This window comes from Ranitomeya imitator, chromosome 2 (assembly GCF_032444005.1).
Source record: "Ranitomeya imitator isolate aRanImi1 chromosome 2, aRanImi1.pri, whole genome shotgun sequence".
Classification (NCBI taxonomy): Eukaryota; Metazoa; Chordata; class Amphibia; order Anura; family Dendrobatidae; genus Ranitomeya; species Ranitomeya imitator.
This window is the reverse complement of record NC_091283.1, coordinates 763207719-763226242: the sequence shown is the minus strand read 5'-3', so window position 1 is coordinate 763226242 and position 18524 is coordinate 763207719. Positions and strand designations below refer to the sequence as shown.

The window sequence follows — 18524 nt, the reverse complement described above, 5'->3', positions numbered from 1 at the left end:
GGACAGAGAATGAGGATTGCCTTGTGCAGGCATGTACTACGGAGGACAGAGAATGAGGATTGCCTTGTGCAGGCGTGTACTACGGAGGACAGAGAATGAGGATTGCCTTGTGCAGGCGTGTACTACGGAGGACAGAGAATGAGGATTGCCTTGTGCAGGCGTGTACTACGGAGGACAGAGAATGAACTTCAATCCAATATTGCAGCCAGCGGGTAAGGAAAGGGTGAATCAAACACCGAAAACCCCGCCCCTATGGCTGAAGATTGTTTCCTCCAAATTGAGGTGACAGAGTCACTTTAAAAAAAATGTGTCAATGCCATGAAAATGCGCCACTGCTGTTCATAGGCCGTGTCTGGTATTGCAGCTGAATCAGACAATACTGCACACAGCCCATGAACTCGAGTAGTTTTGTTTGTTTTTTACACTGCTATACACTTCAAAGTAGGAGACAGACATCTCATAGACAAAATATAATTTTCCTACAAAAAAAAAAAAATTCCAATGACCATGTTAGAATTGCCTTTCCGTTCAGCAATTTTGGGGGTTTTGTTTTTGGCTTTTGATAAGTGTTACTTGCCTTTTTCATCAGTCTCTAAAATTTCCTGCAATACTAAGAATGAGGCCGATTGCCTCGGTGGTTCATTGGATTCTTGATTCTCCTGCAGCATCTTGTAAACCTCAGAATCTTTGTCAATTGGTCGAACACTGGTTGGCTGCGGTTGCTCCACACTGAATGCGACAGAAAATGAAGACAAGCAGAAGTCTGAGTACACCTTGCTTTTATGGCACTTTTTTTATATAAGGGTTGCCGGAGATTTGTAAGAAAGGGCCTTTTATTTCGTTAAAGGGGACCTGTCATCAGGTCAGAAGCGTCTGTTCTTATTTTATTCCCGATGCTCCCAATGTTTGTTTTTTGTACAAATCCACCATAAGGTTCCAGAGATCCAAGCCTTTATTTATTGCTAACTTTTCTGGTGTTTAGTACAGAGGTGGTTGCTCGGGGGTAATAATGCAGAGGAACTAAAAGACACGCCCCCAAGGAGTCCAGTGAGCCACTCCCCCTTCGTCGAAACAAAAGAATTAGAACTAAATTAAAAACTTTTTCTGGATCTGATTGGCAGATTTGAAAGCAAAAAAATAATACTCAGGGGAGCAGCGGGAATAAAAGAGGAGGAAAAACTGTCCACTTCTGACCTGGTAATAAGTCTTCTTTAAATGTCTATTCCCATCGTGTATATTTTTTAGCATACCCTTAGGTTATGCCATAAATGTCTGATAGATGTGGATCCCATCATCAAGCCTCGATCTCAACAGCGAGGCCTGATCAGACTCAGCTAGGTGGAGAAGTGGCCATGTATATGCGTCTTTTTCCATTTATTTTACGGAAGTTCTGAATACTGACAAGCACGCTTGTACTGTAATTTTCAGAACTTCTATACCCGTCTATTCGTGGCAGCATGTGATGGGGCCCCATTCTCAAGATGGATGCGGGCTTCACACCCACACGTATCAGGCATTCATAGCATATACTGAGGATGCATCACAAATATACAAGAACGGACAACTCCCTTTAAAGCAGTGCAACCTGTCCATGGCTTATGCCTGGTGTTACAATTTATCCAGATCACTGGAGCTGAGCTGCAATACAAAACACAGCCCCTTGATTAGGGTGGCGCTGTTTCAAAGAGGGAAAAAAAAACTAACAGAACCTGTTTTCCAATCTCTGCCAACCCCCTGGACATACCCATGCATTGACAATACCAGCACTACAACTCCAAAAAAAGAAATAAAAGCACGTAGAAGCACAAAACTAGAAGAAATTCATCATTTTTTTCAGATGGTTGTTACTTACCAGTTAAACATTTACTTTGCATCATATTAGCAGTTTTTGGTGTACATTCATTTTCCTCCCACTGTAATGAACTGAACACTATCATCCTATTACTATCCTCCGTAGTACACGCCTGCGCTGTGCAAAGTTGCCTTATGCAGGCGTGTACTACGGAAGACAGAGAATGAACTTCAATCCAATATTGCGGCCAGCATGCAGCCAGCGGGTAAGGAAAGGGTGAATCAAACACCCGAAAACTCCGCCCATATGACCGAAATCTGGTCCCGCCAAATTCAGGTGACAGGTTCCCTTTAAATCAGCAGCTCAAGCAAGCTGGTAGCCCCATAACCATGTGTAGAAAATGGGATGAATAAAAATCTTGCTTCAGAAAACAAACAACAACAAAAAAAGTTTTGTAAAAAAAAAAAAAAAAAAAAAGCATTTTAGTAACAATCTGGTTTTAACCAGTAAGGCCATGTTCACACGTTGCTTTTTTGCTGCATTTTTTTTTACATGCATACTAAAAGCTGTGTTTTACAGTAAGCTATGAGTTTTGAGAAATTTCATGCACACCCTTTGGGTTTTTTTCCTGACTGAATTGGAAAACTGCTGCCTTTTTGAAAACTGCAGCATGTCAATACTTTCGATGTTTTTGCATTGTTATTTTTTCACCCGTAGAAAGCAATTATAAAGTGCAAAAAAAAAGCAAATAACACCGCCATCAGTTTTTGCAGTTTTTTTGTGTGGAAAAAGCAGGTATAGTAGTATGTGAAACCCATTTATTTTTGTGATTTTCCCAAGTTTAAACCAAAATTTCATGTCTCGCCTCACCCAAGAATGGCAGTTAGTATTAATTAAATGTATAGTTTAATTAAATTAGTGATATGTGTTAAAGTAAACTAAGGGTACCGTCACACTATACGATTTACCTACGATCACGACCAGCGATATGACCTGGCCGTGATCGTAGGCAAATCGTAGTGTGGTCGCTGGGGAGCTGTCACACAGACAGCTCTCCAGCGACCAACGATGCCGAGGTCCCCGGGTAACCAGGGTAAACATCGGGTAACTAAGCGCAGAACCGCGCTTAGTTACCCAATGTTTACCCTGGTTACAAGCATTAAACTAAAAAAAAACAAACAGCACATACTTACATTCTGGTGTCCGTCAGGTCCCTTGCCGTCTGCTTCCCGCACTCAGTGACTGCCGGCCGTAAAGTGAAAGTGAAAGCACAGCAGCTGTGCTCTGCTTTCACTTTACGGCCGGCAGTCACAGTGCGGGAAGCAGACGGCAAGGGGCCTGACGGACACCAGAATGTAAGTATGTGCTGTTTGTTTTTATTTAGTTTAACGCTTGTAACCAGGGTAAACATCGGGTAACTAAGCGCGGTCCTGTGCTTAGTTACCCGATGTTTACCCTGGTTACAAGCGAACGCATCGCTGGATCGCATCGCTAGATCGCTAGATCGGTGTCACACACACCGATCTAGCGATAACAGCGGGAGATCCAGCGATGAAAGAAAGTTCTAAACGATCTGCTACGACGTACGATTCTCAGCAGGATCCCTGATCGCTGCTGCGTGTCAGACACAGCGATATCGTAACGATATCGCTGGAACGTCACGAATCGTACCGTCGTAGCGATCGAAATGTTATAGTGTGACGGTACCCTAAGCCTGAGCACCCAATGCCCGACCATTGTGTGAGACTAAACAATGCCTGACCAACTAAATGGCCCGCAGGCCTGAGGTTCCCTAACCATGTCCTAAAAACAAGAAGTAGGACTCTAGAGTAGCCTTAGTGGCCAGTGTGGAAAACTGCAAGATCTAAAATAAAAAAAAAATAAAAAAAATTGTATAAAAATGTTTAAAGAAAACCCTCAAAAACATACATGCAGGATGTGATTTCCACACTAGGTCATTTGTGAATGAGAGCTGTCGCACACTTTACTCCAGATCTCCACTCATAAATGAAGAAGAGTAAGGACAAGCTGGACATGGCATGCTTTGTCTAAACTGAGCCAGCTTAGCTTTGTCTCAGTCCTAAGATTAAACCCCATTGAGGCTGATAAGCAGCATTTTTACATTATAGACCCAACCTGCGCCTGCAAATGAGTTAATGGCTCCTCCTAAGGCTATGTGCACATTAGGATTATGCCACGTCCCTGTGGCTCCATTGGGGCTTCTGTCTGATGCCTTAAAAAACGAATAGCCGCACTTAAAAAGATGGACCCTGCCGGAACGGAGGCCACGCAGCATGCAGTGGCTCCAATGGGGGTTATATCTGAATGACGTTTTTCAGGGCCTTAAAGGGACACTGTCACCTGAATTTGGAGGGAACAATCTTCAGCCATGGAGGCGGGGTTTTTGGGTGTTTGATTCACCCTTTCCTTACCCGCTGGCTGCATGCTGGCTGCAATATTGGATTGAAGTTCATTCTCTGTCCTTCGTAGTACACGCCTGCACAAGGAAATCTTGCCTTGCACGAGTGTGTACTATGGAGGACAGAATGAACTTCAATCCAATATTGCAGCCAGCATGCAGCCAGCGGGTAAGGAAAGGGTGAATCAAACACCCAAAAACCCCGCCTCCATGGCTGAAGATTGTTCCCTCCAAATTCAGGTGACAGTGTCCCTTTAAACAAAAGCCTCAATAGAGCCACAAATGTGTGCTCCAAATGTGATGTAAACCCGGCCTAAACCGGTGAACGACATAACCAAGGAGAACCACAAGTGGTGATAGAAGTTATTGGTGCTCCTCAACTATTCACGGAATCCTGAGTGTCCATTAAAAAAAAACACCCAACTTTTCATCAAAACTGCAGTATTGGTATAAAAATGCTCAAATATTACACGTTACACAGATTTATAGGCATTGCAAGACAGTACATTGAGAACGGCACATAAAATCAGACAAAACGGTGCATTCTCCATGACACGGAGGAGTTCAGAGAAGATTACATGGTATTACGAGGAGGTGCCGAATGTGGAGCAAGCAGTGCCAATCCACAACACATGCAGGGTGCCAGGTACTTGTGCCGCAGGCAAGGTTACCTGGAGTAAGTTGGGTTAATGCAAGAGATCTGCCCCTGCAATGTGTCCAGAATGTTTTCCTGAGAATAGAGTTGTAATGGGGAGTTAAACTGGACGTGGGCGACTTTGAGTCCAGGAATTTCCACTTCCATAAGACTGTTGGGACAGATCTGTGCAGCTTGTTTTAACTCTTCAGGTACCACGCGCACTTGATTTGGGATGGAGGAGGTGCTGTGCCTTCTTTGTAAAGAGGCAGGGGTAGTACGTGACTGGAGAGGGTTAAAGACAGAAGCCGAGGGAGCCTTAAACATGGCAGAGGGAGAAACGGGACTAGAAACCAGGATGAGGTTAAAGAGAATAGAGAGTGGTATATGACAGGTGAGCAAGAAAAGGAAGGAAATGGAAAAGTTAATATTTTATGACACAGCAATGAGGTTTGTACATTAGGTGCCTACATACAGAACAATCCTCTGTGACACTGAAGTATGGGGTTTGCATAAAAATGCTAAAATACTTCACAATTTACTAATAATACAAATATCACCTGGGCAGTTACACTGCTTATGACGTTCGTTGTGCCAGTCACTGGCATTATACTGCGGCATGGTACTTTAACTAGAATGGCCATAGGCTCTCTCATGGAGAATAACTTTAAAAGGGTATTTCCATCCCAAGATCCTATCCCAATAAAAATAATATTAGCAAATAGCTCCAATTAGAAATGTAGTATAGTTCTTCTGATTTGCTATGTTGCTTACCTCACGTGCAGGGATTGCAGTGTCTTAGATATCCATAATTATCCATTATTAGGTATCCATGGTTACAACCACATATAGTGACAGTTAGAAGTTAGTGGTTGTAACCATGAATAACCTAATCTATTGCAATGCCCTGCACATGAGGTAAGTCACATAGCTAATCAGAAGAACTATACTTCATTTCAAACTGGAGGTATTTGCCAATATTAATATTACTACACCTACTACATATTGGGATTGGATATTGGAGATGGAAATACCAGCATTAACTGGGGGAGAAGCCATTTTCCTGATAAAACAATCAATTATTTAGGATCTAGTGGCATCACAGGGGCACTAACTTTTCCAGTCTGGTGATTTAGCTCAATCTTGCGTCACGCTAACTAGTCTGGTATAAACTAGGAGCAGACTGTTTTGAAGGAGAAAGCACCTGATGGAGCCTGGTGGTGATTTTAATGGCTGGTAAGTCATGCTGAAAGCACGCCGAAATTGGGCAGGTCTCTGGTAAATGAAGAAAACAAAAACATACGGTTAGTTTCCCATCTGTCAATCCTCAGTAGATGGCTTGTGAAGAGAGAGAAGAAAATGTCAGAAGTTAAGACACTTGTACAGAATTCTCAGTAACATTTGTAACCTATGTAATTGCCTGAAAAGGAAAAATCACATTAGTGACCGTGGTAAAATGACAAGAAATCATAGACAGTCCTGAGGGTGAACACTATAGAACATACAGACCATTATCACACGGATACTTACACTTGACTTGGCGCTTGGGCACCAGAGGATTTGGTCTCCAAAGTGTTATTGAAGTTTTGGATATTGTCAGAGGAATAGAGGCCGGCTGGGTTGTTGTACTGAGCAGTGATCACTTTGGGGGTGTTGGAAGCGGAGGCGGCAGTGAACGGCATAGCACTTCGGTTGTGTGCAATTCCTATTTGTTTTATTTCCTGCATGCAAAGGGACCAGAAGGAAAATCAGAAGTGTCTAACATGCAGGCGTGGAGTGACAAGACAGCCAGAAGTCATGCAATGCCGAGTTACAACTCCACGTGTCAGCCAGTGCCGGCCACGGGCAGAACGGAAGGCTCCAGATGCATCACACATAATGGGAATATGTCAACTCCAACATCGCTAATCAAATAGCTGAAAAGAGGATTATTCAGAATCCGCCATTCTTATCTAGCTACTCATTTACCGTACATTTCTCCGCTGTAAGCAGGGAATGTACTGAATGCTATTGATGGAGACCTAGGACTTGCATGAAGCATGAAGATAGTGGCCCCTAAAGCAAAATCTCCAACTGGGACCCCAACTATTATGGGTCTTTATTAGTGATGAGCAAGTGTACTCGTTGCTCGGGTTTTCCAGAGCACGCTCGGGTGGTCTCCGAGTATTTGTAACTGCTCAGAGATTCATTTTTTGTTGACTCAGCAGCATGATTTACAGCTGCTAGCCAGCCTGAGTACTTGTGGGGGTTGCCTGGTTGCTAGGGAATCCCCACATGTATTCAAGCTGTCGATCAGCTGTAAATCATTCAGCTGACGTGACAAAAACTAAATCTCCGAGCACTAACAAATACTCGGAGACCACCCGAGCAATGAGGTTACTCGCTCATCACTAGTCTCTATAGTATTAGTCTGTTAATATGGGCCAAGGACACCCTTTGGTCCTGATGAGACAGCAGTCCTTCCTAGGAGCGCTCTTCATTAAAATTGAACACTTAGATGTCCTCTCTAATACACCTGCACACGCCACACCGTCCATACGCACCACACCATCCATACGGAGGCTTAAATTGGGGGAATGTAGATTCTAAATTTAAAGTCAACTTGTCACTAGGTTAGAGTGGCCAGTTTTTGTGCTTATTTTATTCCTGCCGCTGCCCTAAGTATGCTGTTGATTTTTCTGTTTTAAATCTGTCATATGGATGCAGAGATATGGGGCTTTATATTTAGAATCCATTTCTATGGTCTTTACTAAGGGGGCATGGCTCACAGGCTAATTATGCAAAGCAGCCTAAAGACACACCCTCTTGCTCCACCCTCTCCCAAAATATGGTGAATTTTACCAAAACAGAAACTGGAATACTCAGGGGAGAAGGGGGAATAATATGTGAGCAAAATCTGGTCACTGTTGGCTGGAGCTCTTTAAATTAAAGTTCTGAGTGTCATTCTTAACTATTTATTGAATTATATCATTTAGAGTTTGGAGGCATCACAATTCTCCCAAGATCTGATTTCAACATTTTTCTCCTAAAAACTAGGGCATAAGGGTGAAATTTTTTTTTCGACAAGTCAACCCAGCGGCATTAGCATGATACTGGCTTGAACTGTGGGCTATCCCATCCAGCCAGCTCTTGAGCAGTGCTTACAGGCTCTATAAAAAGAGCTTTTAAGCGCTGTGCTCCAAATCTCGGAGAACTCAGACTGCGGCGATGTCCGATAACCTTGGCTTTGAGCAATAAAATTTAAAAACCCTACATTCTTTAGAACGGAAATTTTCAATAAAAAGCAATTTACAAATTTGCTCGTTTCTGCTCGTACTTTACAAGTTTACCCATTTATGATAAGACCACCCCTTTAAAAATCAAATTAAAGATATATGTAAATGACTTGTAAAGAGCATACAACATTCATTGCCCTTTGTACAAAAGACTTCTTGATCAGATTAATTGGATGCAATATTCTGTACAAGCAACTTTCATAGGATAATTTATCACATTAGAATCAAGTGCAATATTGTCAAATTTATTTTTAATTCTAAATAGTATTGAAAAATATTCACTTGGATTTTCTTGAAAGATTCAAATCAATATATTCTAAAATAACGTAGACCAAAAATGAGTTATTCACAGTACGGGCAAGTATAATTTTGGTTTACATTTATTTTACAAAAATTCTAGGTTTAGTTTTCCTTTATGTAGGAAAGCCGTGGAGACACCATCACGTGTTTCTCAATGCAAGCAATAAATAGCCTGGTCTTTCACCGGGAAGGAACAACCACGGGAAGGGCAGCATCCAAAAAGGAAAACCACCTATGCCAAAACATGGTATCCATCCACAGACAGCTGTTTCGGGGTATTTGCCCCTCATCAGTGTGGAGTAGGAAACTGGCTATTAGGAGCAGTGCCTAGCAAAAGGACTATAAACATAAGGATGAATGACCTCGAGGAGGATTTTCTGCGCCAGAGGGGGAAAGCCGACAGCCGGGGGCCAATATTTGTAGCCTGGGAAGGGGTTAATACCCATGGCCCCTTTCCAGGCTATGAATATCAGCCTGCAGCTGTCTACGTAGCCTTTACTGGCTATTAAAATAGGGGGACCCCCCAAAAAATGACGTGGGGTCCCCCTATATTTTATAGCCAGAAAGGCTACGCAGACAGCTGCGGGCTGATATTCATAGCCTAGAGAGGGGCCATGGATATTGCCACACCCCCCCCCCCCCAATTCCGGCACTTAGCCCCTCTCTTCCCACTCCCGTGTAGTGGTGGGATATGGGGTAATAAGGGGTTAATGTCACCTTGCTATTGTAAGGTGACATTAAGCAGGGTTAATAATGGAGAGGCTCAATAAGACGCCTATCCATTATTAATCCTAGAGTACTGAAAGAGTTAAAACAAATAAAGACACAGCCAGAAAAAAATATTTTATTATTCTAAATTTAACCATACTTACCATACTTGAGCGCCTGCAAAAAACATAAAATAAACCGTATACTTCCTGTCCGACACAGTCCAATTAACAACGAGTGTCCCACGACGATCTCCCCTATAGAACAGTGACATCGGGTGATGTCACTGCTCTATAGGACCCTCAGTGACACACTGACAAGAGACAATGGCTCCTGCAGTGCATCACTTAGAGGTTACTGTAGTTCACTGGTCTCACTTTATGGCATTTGCTGAGTGGGAACTTTCTCACACAGCAGAGCCAAAAGTGAGACTAGGGACTATTTTTACAATGGCGGAGGAATACACAGTGCGGTGGATATTTATTGGATTCCTGGAGCCCCTGGAGAGCGGTCGCATCAGCTGATGCTCTCCACGGGAGATTGTCGTGGGACACTCGTGAATTCCTGCGGATCGGAGAGTATAGTGTTTGTTATTTTAATATTTTTTACAGGTGACACTGGCTTCGGGGAACAAAGTGACAAGTGATGGCGAGTATGTACTCTTATGTGCTGTATGTTATATGTATGTATTGTGATGTTCGTCCTTCGTTTTTTTTCGAAGATGACCATGACTTCAGGGTTAGAAGAGAATTAATAGTTATGGGTTCAGAGGTGGCTGATGAGTCCAATCCGGGCCCTGAAGGTTCACCCACATACTTGACATACGAAAGCAGATGTGGTCAGTACACCAGATTCTGCTTGTGCCTTGCGTACAGCACGCTTTCTTTTTGCATCACAGATTTTCCCATCTTCAGCTGCACGTGCTCCTGAGGTGATCCTGCCCCGCCAACCTGGATGATCCAGGGCAAGCTCTTCCCATTCATTGGTGTTGACTTCCAGGTTTTTGAGAGACACCTTAAGGCAGTCTTTATAGCGCTTCTTCTGCCCCCCAACTGCTCGCTTTCCTTGGCACAGTTCTCCGTACAGCAGTTGTTTCGGTAGTCGGCTGTCCGGCATTCGGACCACATGTCCAGCCCACCTGGCTTGGACTTTCAGCAGGAGAGTGTAAACGCTGCAGAGCCCAGTTTGTTCCAGAATTGCCGTGTCTGGGACATTGTCTTGCCACCTAATGTGGAGGAGTCTGCGGAGGCAACTCATGTGGAAATGATTAAGCTGTTTAGCATGCCGGCTGTACACTGTCCAGGTCTCGCTAGCATAGAGAAGTGTAGTGAGGACCACCGCGCAGTAGACCTTCAGCTTGATGGTAAGGCTGAGTCCCCTTCGTTCCCAGACGTTCTTACACAATCTCCCGAAGGCGGCACTGGCTTTGGCGATTCTGTTGTTAACCTCAGCGTCTATGGTTACTTCACGGGAAAGTGTGCTGCCTAAGTAGGTGAAGTTATCGACTGCTTTGAGGTTTTGCTCCTTCACCGTGATACGTGGCTCCTTGTACAGTTTTCCTGGAGCCGGTTGATACATAACTTCGGTTTTTCTAATGTTGATCTCGAGACCAAAACTGTCGCAGGCTTGCGAAAAACTGTCCATTTCATGCTGCATCTGCTGTTCCGTGCTAGCGTTAAGTGCACAGTCATCAGCAAATAGTAATTCACGGATAACAGTCTCATGCACTTTCGTAACCACCTTCAGGCGTTTTGGTTTGAATAGCTTGCCATCAGTCCTGTACCTAACCTGGATTCCATCTTCACAGTTGTTAAAGGCATCACTTAACATTGCAGAGAACAGCATACTGAACAGGGTTGGAGCCAACACACAGCCTTGTTTTACACCATTTGTTACTGTCAAAGCCTCAGATACGTCTCCATCGTTCAGAACGTTCACCATCATGCCATCATGGAACTGCCGGATGACTGAGATGAACTTGCTCGGGCAGCCGAATTTTGCCATGATCTTCCACAGGCCATCTCTACTGACTGTGTCAAAAGCCTTGGTCAAATCAACAAAAGTTACATAAAGGTCACGGTGTTGCTCCTGGCACTTTTCCTGAAGTTGACGTGCTGAAAAGACCATATCTACTGTTCCACGTTTAGCACGGAAACCACACTGGCTTTCGGGTAATAGTCCTTGCTCAAGGTGATGTAAAAGGCGGTTGAGCAAGACGAGCCAATATCTTGCCTGCAGTGGACAGAAGGGAGATGCCTTGATGGTTGTCACAAGATTGGCGATTACCTTTCCTCTTGTATATGTGGATTATGCTGGCATCTTTCATCTGTTGTGGAACCTGTTCCTTTGTCCACATATATTGGAATAGTTCGGTCACCGTTTGCATCAGAACAGGGCCGCCAGATTTATATACCTCAGCAGGTATAGCATCATTTCTGGGTGCTTTTCCACGAGAAAGTTGTTTTACTGCTTTCCTGACTTCATCTCCACTTGGAAGAACATCAAGCTCCTTGTTGATTTCTACCTGGGGCAGGCGAGCAATAGCCTCATCATTGATATTGGCAGGGCGATTAAGATTATTATTAAAGTGCTCAGCCCACCGTTCCAGAATTTGTTTCCTTTCTGTCAGCAGCTTAGTTCCATCTGCGTTAAGCAGAGATGAAGAGCTTGATGACTGGGGTCCATATACAGCTTTGAGCGCATCGTAGAAGCGTTTCTGATCATGGGTATCTGCATAGCCCTGAATTTCGTCGGCCTTCTTGCTAAACCAGATATCCTTCATCTCGCGTAGCTTGATTTGTACCTTTCTTTTTATGTTGGTAAAGGCACCTTTCTTAGCCAACGACGTGGGGTCATTTTGGTACACCTTATACCGCTGATGTTTCTCTTCTAGGAGTGTCTTTATTTCCTCGTCGTTTTCATCGAACCAGTCTTGATTATTTCTGGTTGCTGATCCAAGATGCTCCAGAGCAGTATTATAAACAGCATCTCTCAGAATTGTCCACTGTTCCTCAACGCCAATCTCCTCTGCCTGTAGTATATTTAACAGTCTGCCATCAAGGTCATTGGCAAATTCCCTTGCAATTCTTTTATTTTGCAGCTTATAGATATTCAGCCTCTGTCGTTTTCTGCCCTTGGGGTCTCCTCACAGGCAGGATGCGGAGCCTGCACTTAGACACAATGAGGCGATGGTCAGTCCAGCAGTCTGCACCGCACATGGCCTTCGTCACTCAAGTCCATCTCATCCCTTTTCCTGGCAATGATGTAATCAATGAGATGCCAATGCCTCGAGCGTGGGTGCATCCATGATGTCTTCTTGCGGGTGGGTAAGCGGAATAAAATGTTGGTGATGACAAGATCATGTGTGGCACACATCTTGAGGAGCAGCAGGCCATTGCTGTTACACTTGCCAGTGCCGTGTCTCCCAATGACCCCTTCCCAGTTTTGATGGTCTGTTCCCACTCTGGCATTAAAGTCTCCAAGTATAATGAGCTTGTCTGCCTGTGGGATTGCTGAAATAAGTGTGTCAAGTTCATCATAGAACTTATCTTTAATGTCATCTGGATTAGTCATCGTGGGAGCATAGGCACTGATCAGAGTCGCGTGTTTCTTGTTTGTAAGTGGGAGCTGAAATGTCATCAGACGGTTGTTGATGCCCTCCGGAAGCCAGGTAAGTTTACGAGCAAGATGAGTTTTGATAGCAAATCCCACGCCTGCTTCTCGTTTTTCAGTGCTGCCTCGACCACTCCAGAAGAATGTATATCCACCACTATGCTCTGTCAATTGACCCTTGTCTGCCAGGCGTGTTTCGCTGAGAGCTGCTATATCAACCTTGTAACGAGCTAGCTCCCGAGCAACCAATGCCGTTCTTCTCTCTGGTCTGTCTGCCTTGGTATTATCCAGCAGAGTTCTCACATTCCATGTGCCAAGGTTGAGTACCATCATTTTCTTTTTCTTTATTGTGTGTCGACCGCTGTATGGGAAACCCGCCAGCTGCGGTAGGCTGGCCAGGTGAAATGAAGCAGACTATGTTTGAGGCACCTTTTCTAGCCCCTTCCTCGATTGAGGTGAGCAGAGTGATCCTGAACAGGACTGCTCAGACACCCAGGAGGCTGCCGAACTCCACTGCTGCTTCGGTCCAGTAGAGAGCGACCATATGGCCTGGGCCGCCTGTGTGCAGGTTCGTGACTACAGCTTCCAGTGACTCCACACCTGCTGCTTTGCCACTCTCCCATCGCCACAGGACTTTTTGTTACGCAGTGGTTGAAGTCATGACTTGCGCTTGACTTGGATTAAAGTGAGGAGGAGTTGCGCAGTCGTCAACCTCACTCTCTCGCCCGTACCTATCGAGCCCCAGTGGCAAGAGCTAGGCGAGACAACGGGGTATATGGGGTATCTAGATAGAGATAGCACCTCTGGTGGAGTGCTTGCCGTGTCCTCTTTGGACAGCTCTTCCATCTTTGGTCCTCATCTGATGCTCAACTCTCACCTGTACCTCCAAGTAGCTGCTAGCATGCGGCAGCGGGTACACCCCGGAACACCGCCTCAGCAGGCGGGCCAAACCAGGTGAGGGTAGCTGTTGGGTTTCTTTGAGACCTACAGTGATTTTCAAGGGTTTGCCTACCCTTGCATGTGAAGACTGGATATGGCAGACTGTGCGGAAGAAACCAAGGTTCAACGGACAGACAAGAGATTTCCAGCACAGTGTTGTGGAGCGCTGAGAGGGCGCAGCGAGGCACGTATAGGACACTGCTGGCCATCCACTGCACCTTGACCTATCTCCAGTATATATTGTATGTAATGTATGAATGTACTGTATGTATTGTATGTGTACATGTATGTATGTTATGTCATATGTTGTATGTTCTGTCATATGTTGTATGTACTGTCATATGTTGTATGTTTTGTTGTATGTTCGCGTTTTTTTTTGTTTTTTTTTGTACATTCAACACATTAGCCGGATGATGGGACTACTACTGTCCCATCATTGGCAAGTGTGTCAATCATTGTCACTGGGAATTGTAGTCCCATCGGACGATGCCTGCACGCGCACACACCCCCAAGGACTCCCCACAGCCTGACAGCTGTGCACAGACACCCCATTGCCCGCCGCAGCCCCGCAATCGCAGCAGACACAAACACCCGCACACAGACAGGCACATCTTCCCCGAACACACACTGTCTCCGCCCACACTCTTCCCTCCCTCCCGATCTGCAGCGTTTCTCACAGCAAAACCGCAGATCTTTTTTAGATCTGCGGATTTGCTGCGGATGTGCCCGACTCAATGCAAGTCAATGGGTGCAGAAACGCTGCAGATCAGCACGAAAAAATGACATGCTCCTTCTTGTAACCCGCAGCGTTTTCAGTGCGGAGTTTTCCGCACCATTTTTTTTTCCATTGATTTACACTGTACTGTAAATCACTTGCGGATCTGCAGCGTTTCTGCACGGTAAAAAACGCTGCAGATCCGCAGGAAATCCGCAATGTGTGCACATGGCTTAAGAGTCACAATGGATGAATCAGACAAAAATATCTGGAAACCTCGTCCACAATGAGGAACATAAAAACAAAACAAGAGAAAACAAACAACCTTCTGAAATTAAAAGAATAAAGGCACAAATGAAAAACAGGAAGAAAAACAAAAAAAAAGTAGACAAAAAGGTGCAAATACAATAATGAATAGCAAGCAGAGATTTTAAAGATCTTTAGGAATTTATATATTTATTGAAAAGATTTATAACGTTTCATTTTCACATATTAAACAGTCGCTAAAATCTGTTAGGACACAAGTGACTTTTCCATGTCAGACAATCCCCTACATGATGGGCCATGACGGTGTGAGGTCACCTCCCCACAATCCATACCCCGACATTCCTTACCCATGAGGAAATGATGAAACAATAGTCCTGTTATATCTTGTGCCTGTTATTCCATTCTTATCACACCTAGCGCTGGTTGACGCACCCTTGTAATTACATCACGTCGCTCAGGAAACAGATCAACAAGGACAAATACAGCACAAAATGATGAAACCACAATCATGGCACACCACGAACACCGTGTGCGCTGACATTTCCTCTGCATTTCTATACATGAGATTTCACAGGAAATTACACCGCAATAAACTTTTAAACAACTCTCCAGTAAATGAACTACAATTGTGTCCTATGGGCTGGTGATAAAAGCCGGCGGCCATGAAGGAGATTTCTCAGAGGTTACTGTAAAGGCAACGTCAGTACCCAGATATTGGCACCAGGGGGTGCTACTTTATCATTAAGTTTATGGAGAGGGAATGGTCAGCCGATTTGTGGACCACAAACTAATGTCATCTACGCTAGGCCTCAATAAGGCTCTGTCCACACGTCCAGTAGTCAGGATGGCTCCTGCGGCAATCTTAAAAAAGTTGACAGCCTGAAACAAAAAAAAACAACAACTGGATTTCAGATGGATCCATTTTTTTACATTGAAGTCTATGGATAACAGATCCGTTAAATAGGCATCTGTTTTCCCATTTGAAAAGGATCCTTTTTTGGCTTACTGGATCAGTTTCAAATAGAGGATTACTTGAAAGTTTACATGTCCGTAGTAAATGATACGGTATTTATTTTTCCACCTCCACTAAGCAGCAGACAGAACCTTTTCAAGTGGATGAAAAACTGATGGCTATTTAACGGTTTAGTTTTCCATAGACTTCAATGTTAAAAAACAAACCTGATCCAGTTGAAACCAGTTATTTTTTAGAAGGACAAAAAAAAATTGTGACCGCACTTTTTCTGCCAATGGTTTGCTGCTGGATCCGTTCTAACTGCTGATTACGGCGCTGCAGGGATTCACCAGTGTCGGACCGTGGAATGGAGGGTACGTATGAGTTATAGAAGTGTATGGAGAGAGGCCGCGCTCACTGGCCGAGGATATGTATAACTCGTACACACTCTCCATTCCGGGGTCTGCTGGGGGGATTCATGTCTGCAGTCACACATACTGTTTTAGCACTCCATGTTTCTGTTTCAGAGAAATCCCTTGTCCAATTTTTATGCTAATCAGCTGCACGTGCTGTGTACTCCAGTCTGCATTAACAGCTCCCCCATCCTCTTTTCCCACCGGCCACATGTCTGACAAGTCAATCTCAGTGATCTGCTCCCCGCTGGAGGTTTGTGTAAGCGCCATCATTCCTGGAGGCGACGTGTGCGCAGATCACTAGTGCAGCATTCGCAGTGTCCCGAGGGACTCACCGCCGCCAGAATGGCAGCTCTTACACGAGATCTCCGTCTGGGATCAGATCACTAAGAGAAGAGTGACCTGTCAGTCAGTGACAAAAGTCCTATGGTGGGTAGGAAAAGAGGCGGGAAAGCTGTAAGTGCAGGGCCAGGCCCCCTGCAATTGTGGCTCATTAGCATAAATATTGGTCACCGGATTTCCCTGAAAAAGAAATCTGGAGTGCTTAAATGGTGACATGGACTTATTCGCCATCATAGTGCCTTACCATAGATGATTTTATTTTGGGGTACAAAAACCCCAAACTTTTGTTCATTGAGCATTTCAATGTTCCTCTAGGAAATATGTAAATCGTGTCTTCGCTAGAGATCTAGTCCCCTTCCTCTCCGCCATCTATAGGATGTAGCAAACCCAAGTGTCAACATCGACCCTCCAACAAGACTTGTCACATGACTTAGGATAAAAGCCAAAACCACCAAAATCTTAATTTGCAGACACTGCGTTTCAGAGTACGGCCCCTCTTTAGTGCAGTGTCCGCAAATTGAGGTTTTGGGGTCTATCCTAAGTCATGTGACAAGGCTTGTTAGAGAGTCGATATTGACTTTTAGGATTTCTACTTCCTGACTGACAAGTGCTCAATGAAAGTCTATGAAAGCCGCGTTCATCAAGACTAGCGTCCAATATGGCATTTTTGATGAATCGGGTCCATAATGCCAAGATATATGACAAACTTAGCTCTGCCATATCTGACTGAAAATAATTGTCTCCATGTGTTGTGCAGGATATAAGAGATGCCGTGTGTCAGGAGTATAATGTTATCCTGGATTGGCCTCGCCATTTCTATGATAAATGAGCTCACAAAGGTTCAGATTTGGAATGAAACTAAAGTAAAATAGTAATGTATTTCCCCTGTGCGCTCACCGCATTACGTCAGTTTCCTACACAGCACTGGAAGAATTACTTCTCTATAAATTATCTAGAAAATTACCACAGAAAAATTAAGAAACTTCCTTGTTTGACAAAGATTTGAGGCGGTCATACCTGCTCTAGCTCAGTATACTAAAGCATACTAATAGTGATGAGCAAGCATACTAATAGTGATGAGCGAGTATACTCGTTGCTTGGGTTTCCCCGAGAACGCTCGGGTGGTCTCCGAGTATTTATGACTGCTCAGAGATTTAGTTTTCATCGCCTCAGCAGCTTGATTTACAGCTATTAGCCAGCTTGATTACATGCGGGGATTCCCTAGCAACCAGGCAACCCCCACATGTACGGACCCTGGCTAATAGCTGCAAATCATTCAGCTGCCGTGATGAAAACTAAATCTCCGAACACCAACAAATACTCGGAGGACCCCTGAGCAATGAGTACACTCGCTCATCACTACATACTAATGTTACCCCAGGGGCATAGCTGAGGGGGTGGGTGGTCCAGGTGGTGAGAGACAAAGACTGCGCCAACAGGCCACTTTGCATTGGTCTTGGTATTAATATACAGGGCTGGGTCAGCATGTAAGCTTTGCCCCAGGAAAAAGAAAGCTGAGCTATAGCTCACAGTGAACCTGTTAAAGTTTTTATGATGCTCCCACCTTATATTTTACTGATGGCAATGAAAATGCAGTTCAGTCTACAAGCAGCATGTTACTACACATCAGATGAGCAGAAAAGTCAGTGGCGGGAACTCCTCTGCCTCCTCTCCCTGCCCTCGCAGCAATGACTGATGGCTGACAATGTGCACAGGCGTTTACATTACAAAACCGTGACTAGAGTGCAAGAAAGTCTCATAAAACATAACATCTTTTATTAATCTATCATTTAAAAATATGAAAAACACATACAGAAGAACAGTATTCCTACAAATGCCAGTACACACCAAGTGTAGAAAATGTATAAACTTGAAAAGACAAAAGTTTAGAACATGCAGTGACCACCCCTAGTGTAAGAGCTTAGTGCTATGACTATCCATAGAAAATCTGGTAAAATAATGAAGGCAAGTAGTACTTACACCTAAATGTTATGTACAGATGGGGAGAGAGTTAAGTGTGTACTGGTTCAATGGCCCCTATGTGCGTTTCACCCGCAGCTTCATCAGGGGACATACATTAGCAGCTGCCAATCATTGATGAGGAAGTTGAGCAAATTTTTCAATATCCGGTTCGAATTACGATCGGTGGTGAAAAT

General features: G+C 44.3%; 1 protein-coding gene across 4 annotated transcripts in view; it reads right to left on the bottom strand.

Moving 5' to 3' along the window:
• PDLIM1 (PDZ and LIM domain 1) overlaps positions 1 to 18524 on the bottom strand; it is a 91535-nt gene that overhangs the window by 13153 nt on the left and 59858 nt on the right. For 2 of the 4 annotated variants that reach the window (XM_069753397.1, XM_069753394.1), the window contains exons 4-6: positions 6050 to 6120; positions 4883 to 5191; positions 578 to 729 (exon numbers count right to left, since the gene is read on the bottom strand). In XM_069753397.1, the coding sequence (XP_069609498.1) occupies positions 578 to 729; positions 4883 to 5191; positions 6050 to 6120 (532 nt within the window). Of the gene's footprint in view, positions 1 to 577; positions 730 to 4882; positions 5192 to 6049; positions 6121 to 6375; positions 6567 to 18524 lie in introns of all 4 variants that reach the window. The other 2 variants (XM_069753395.1, XM_069753396.1) reach the window with 1 other exon arrangement.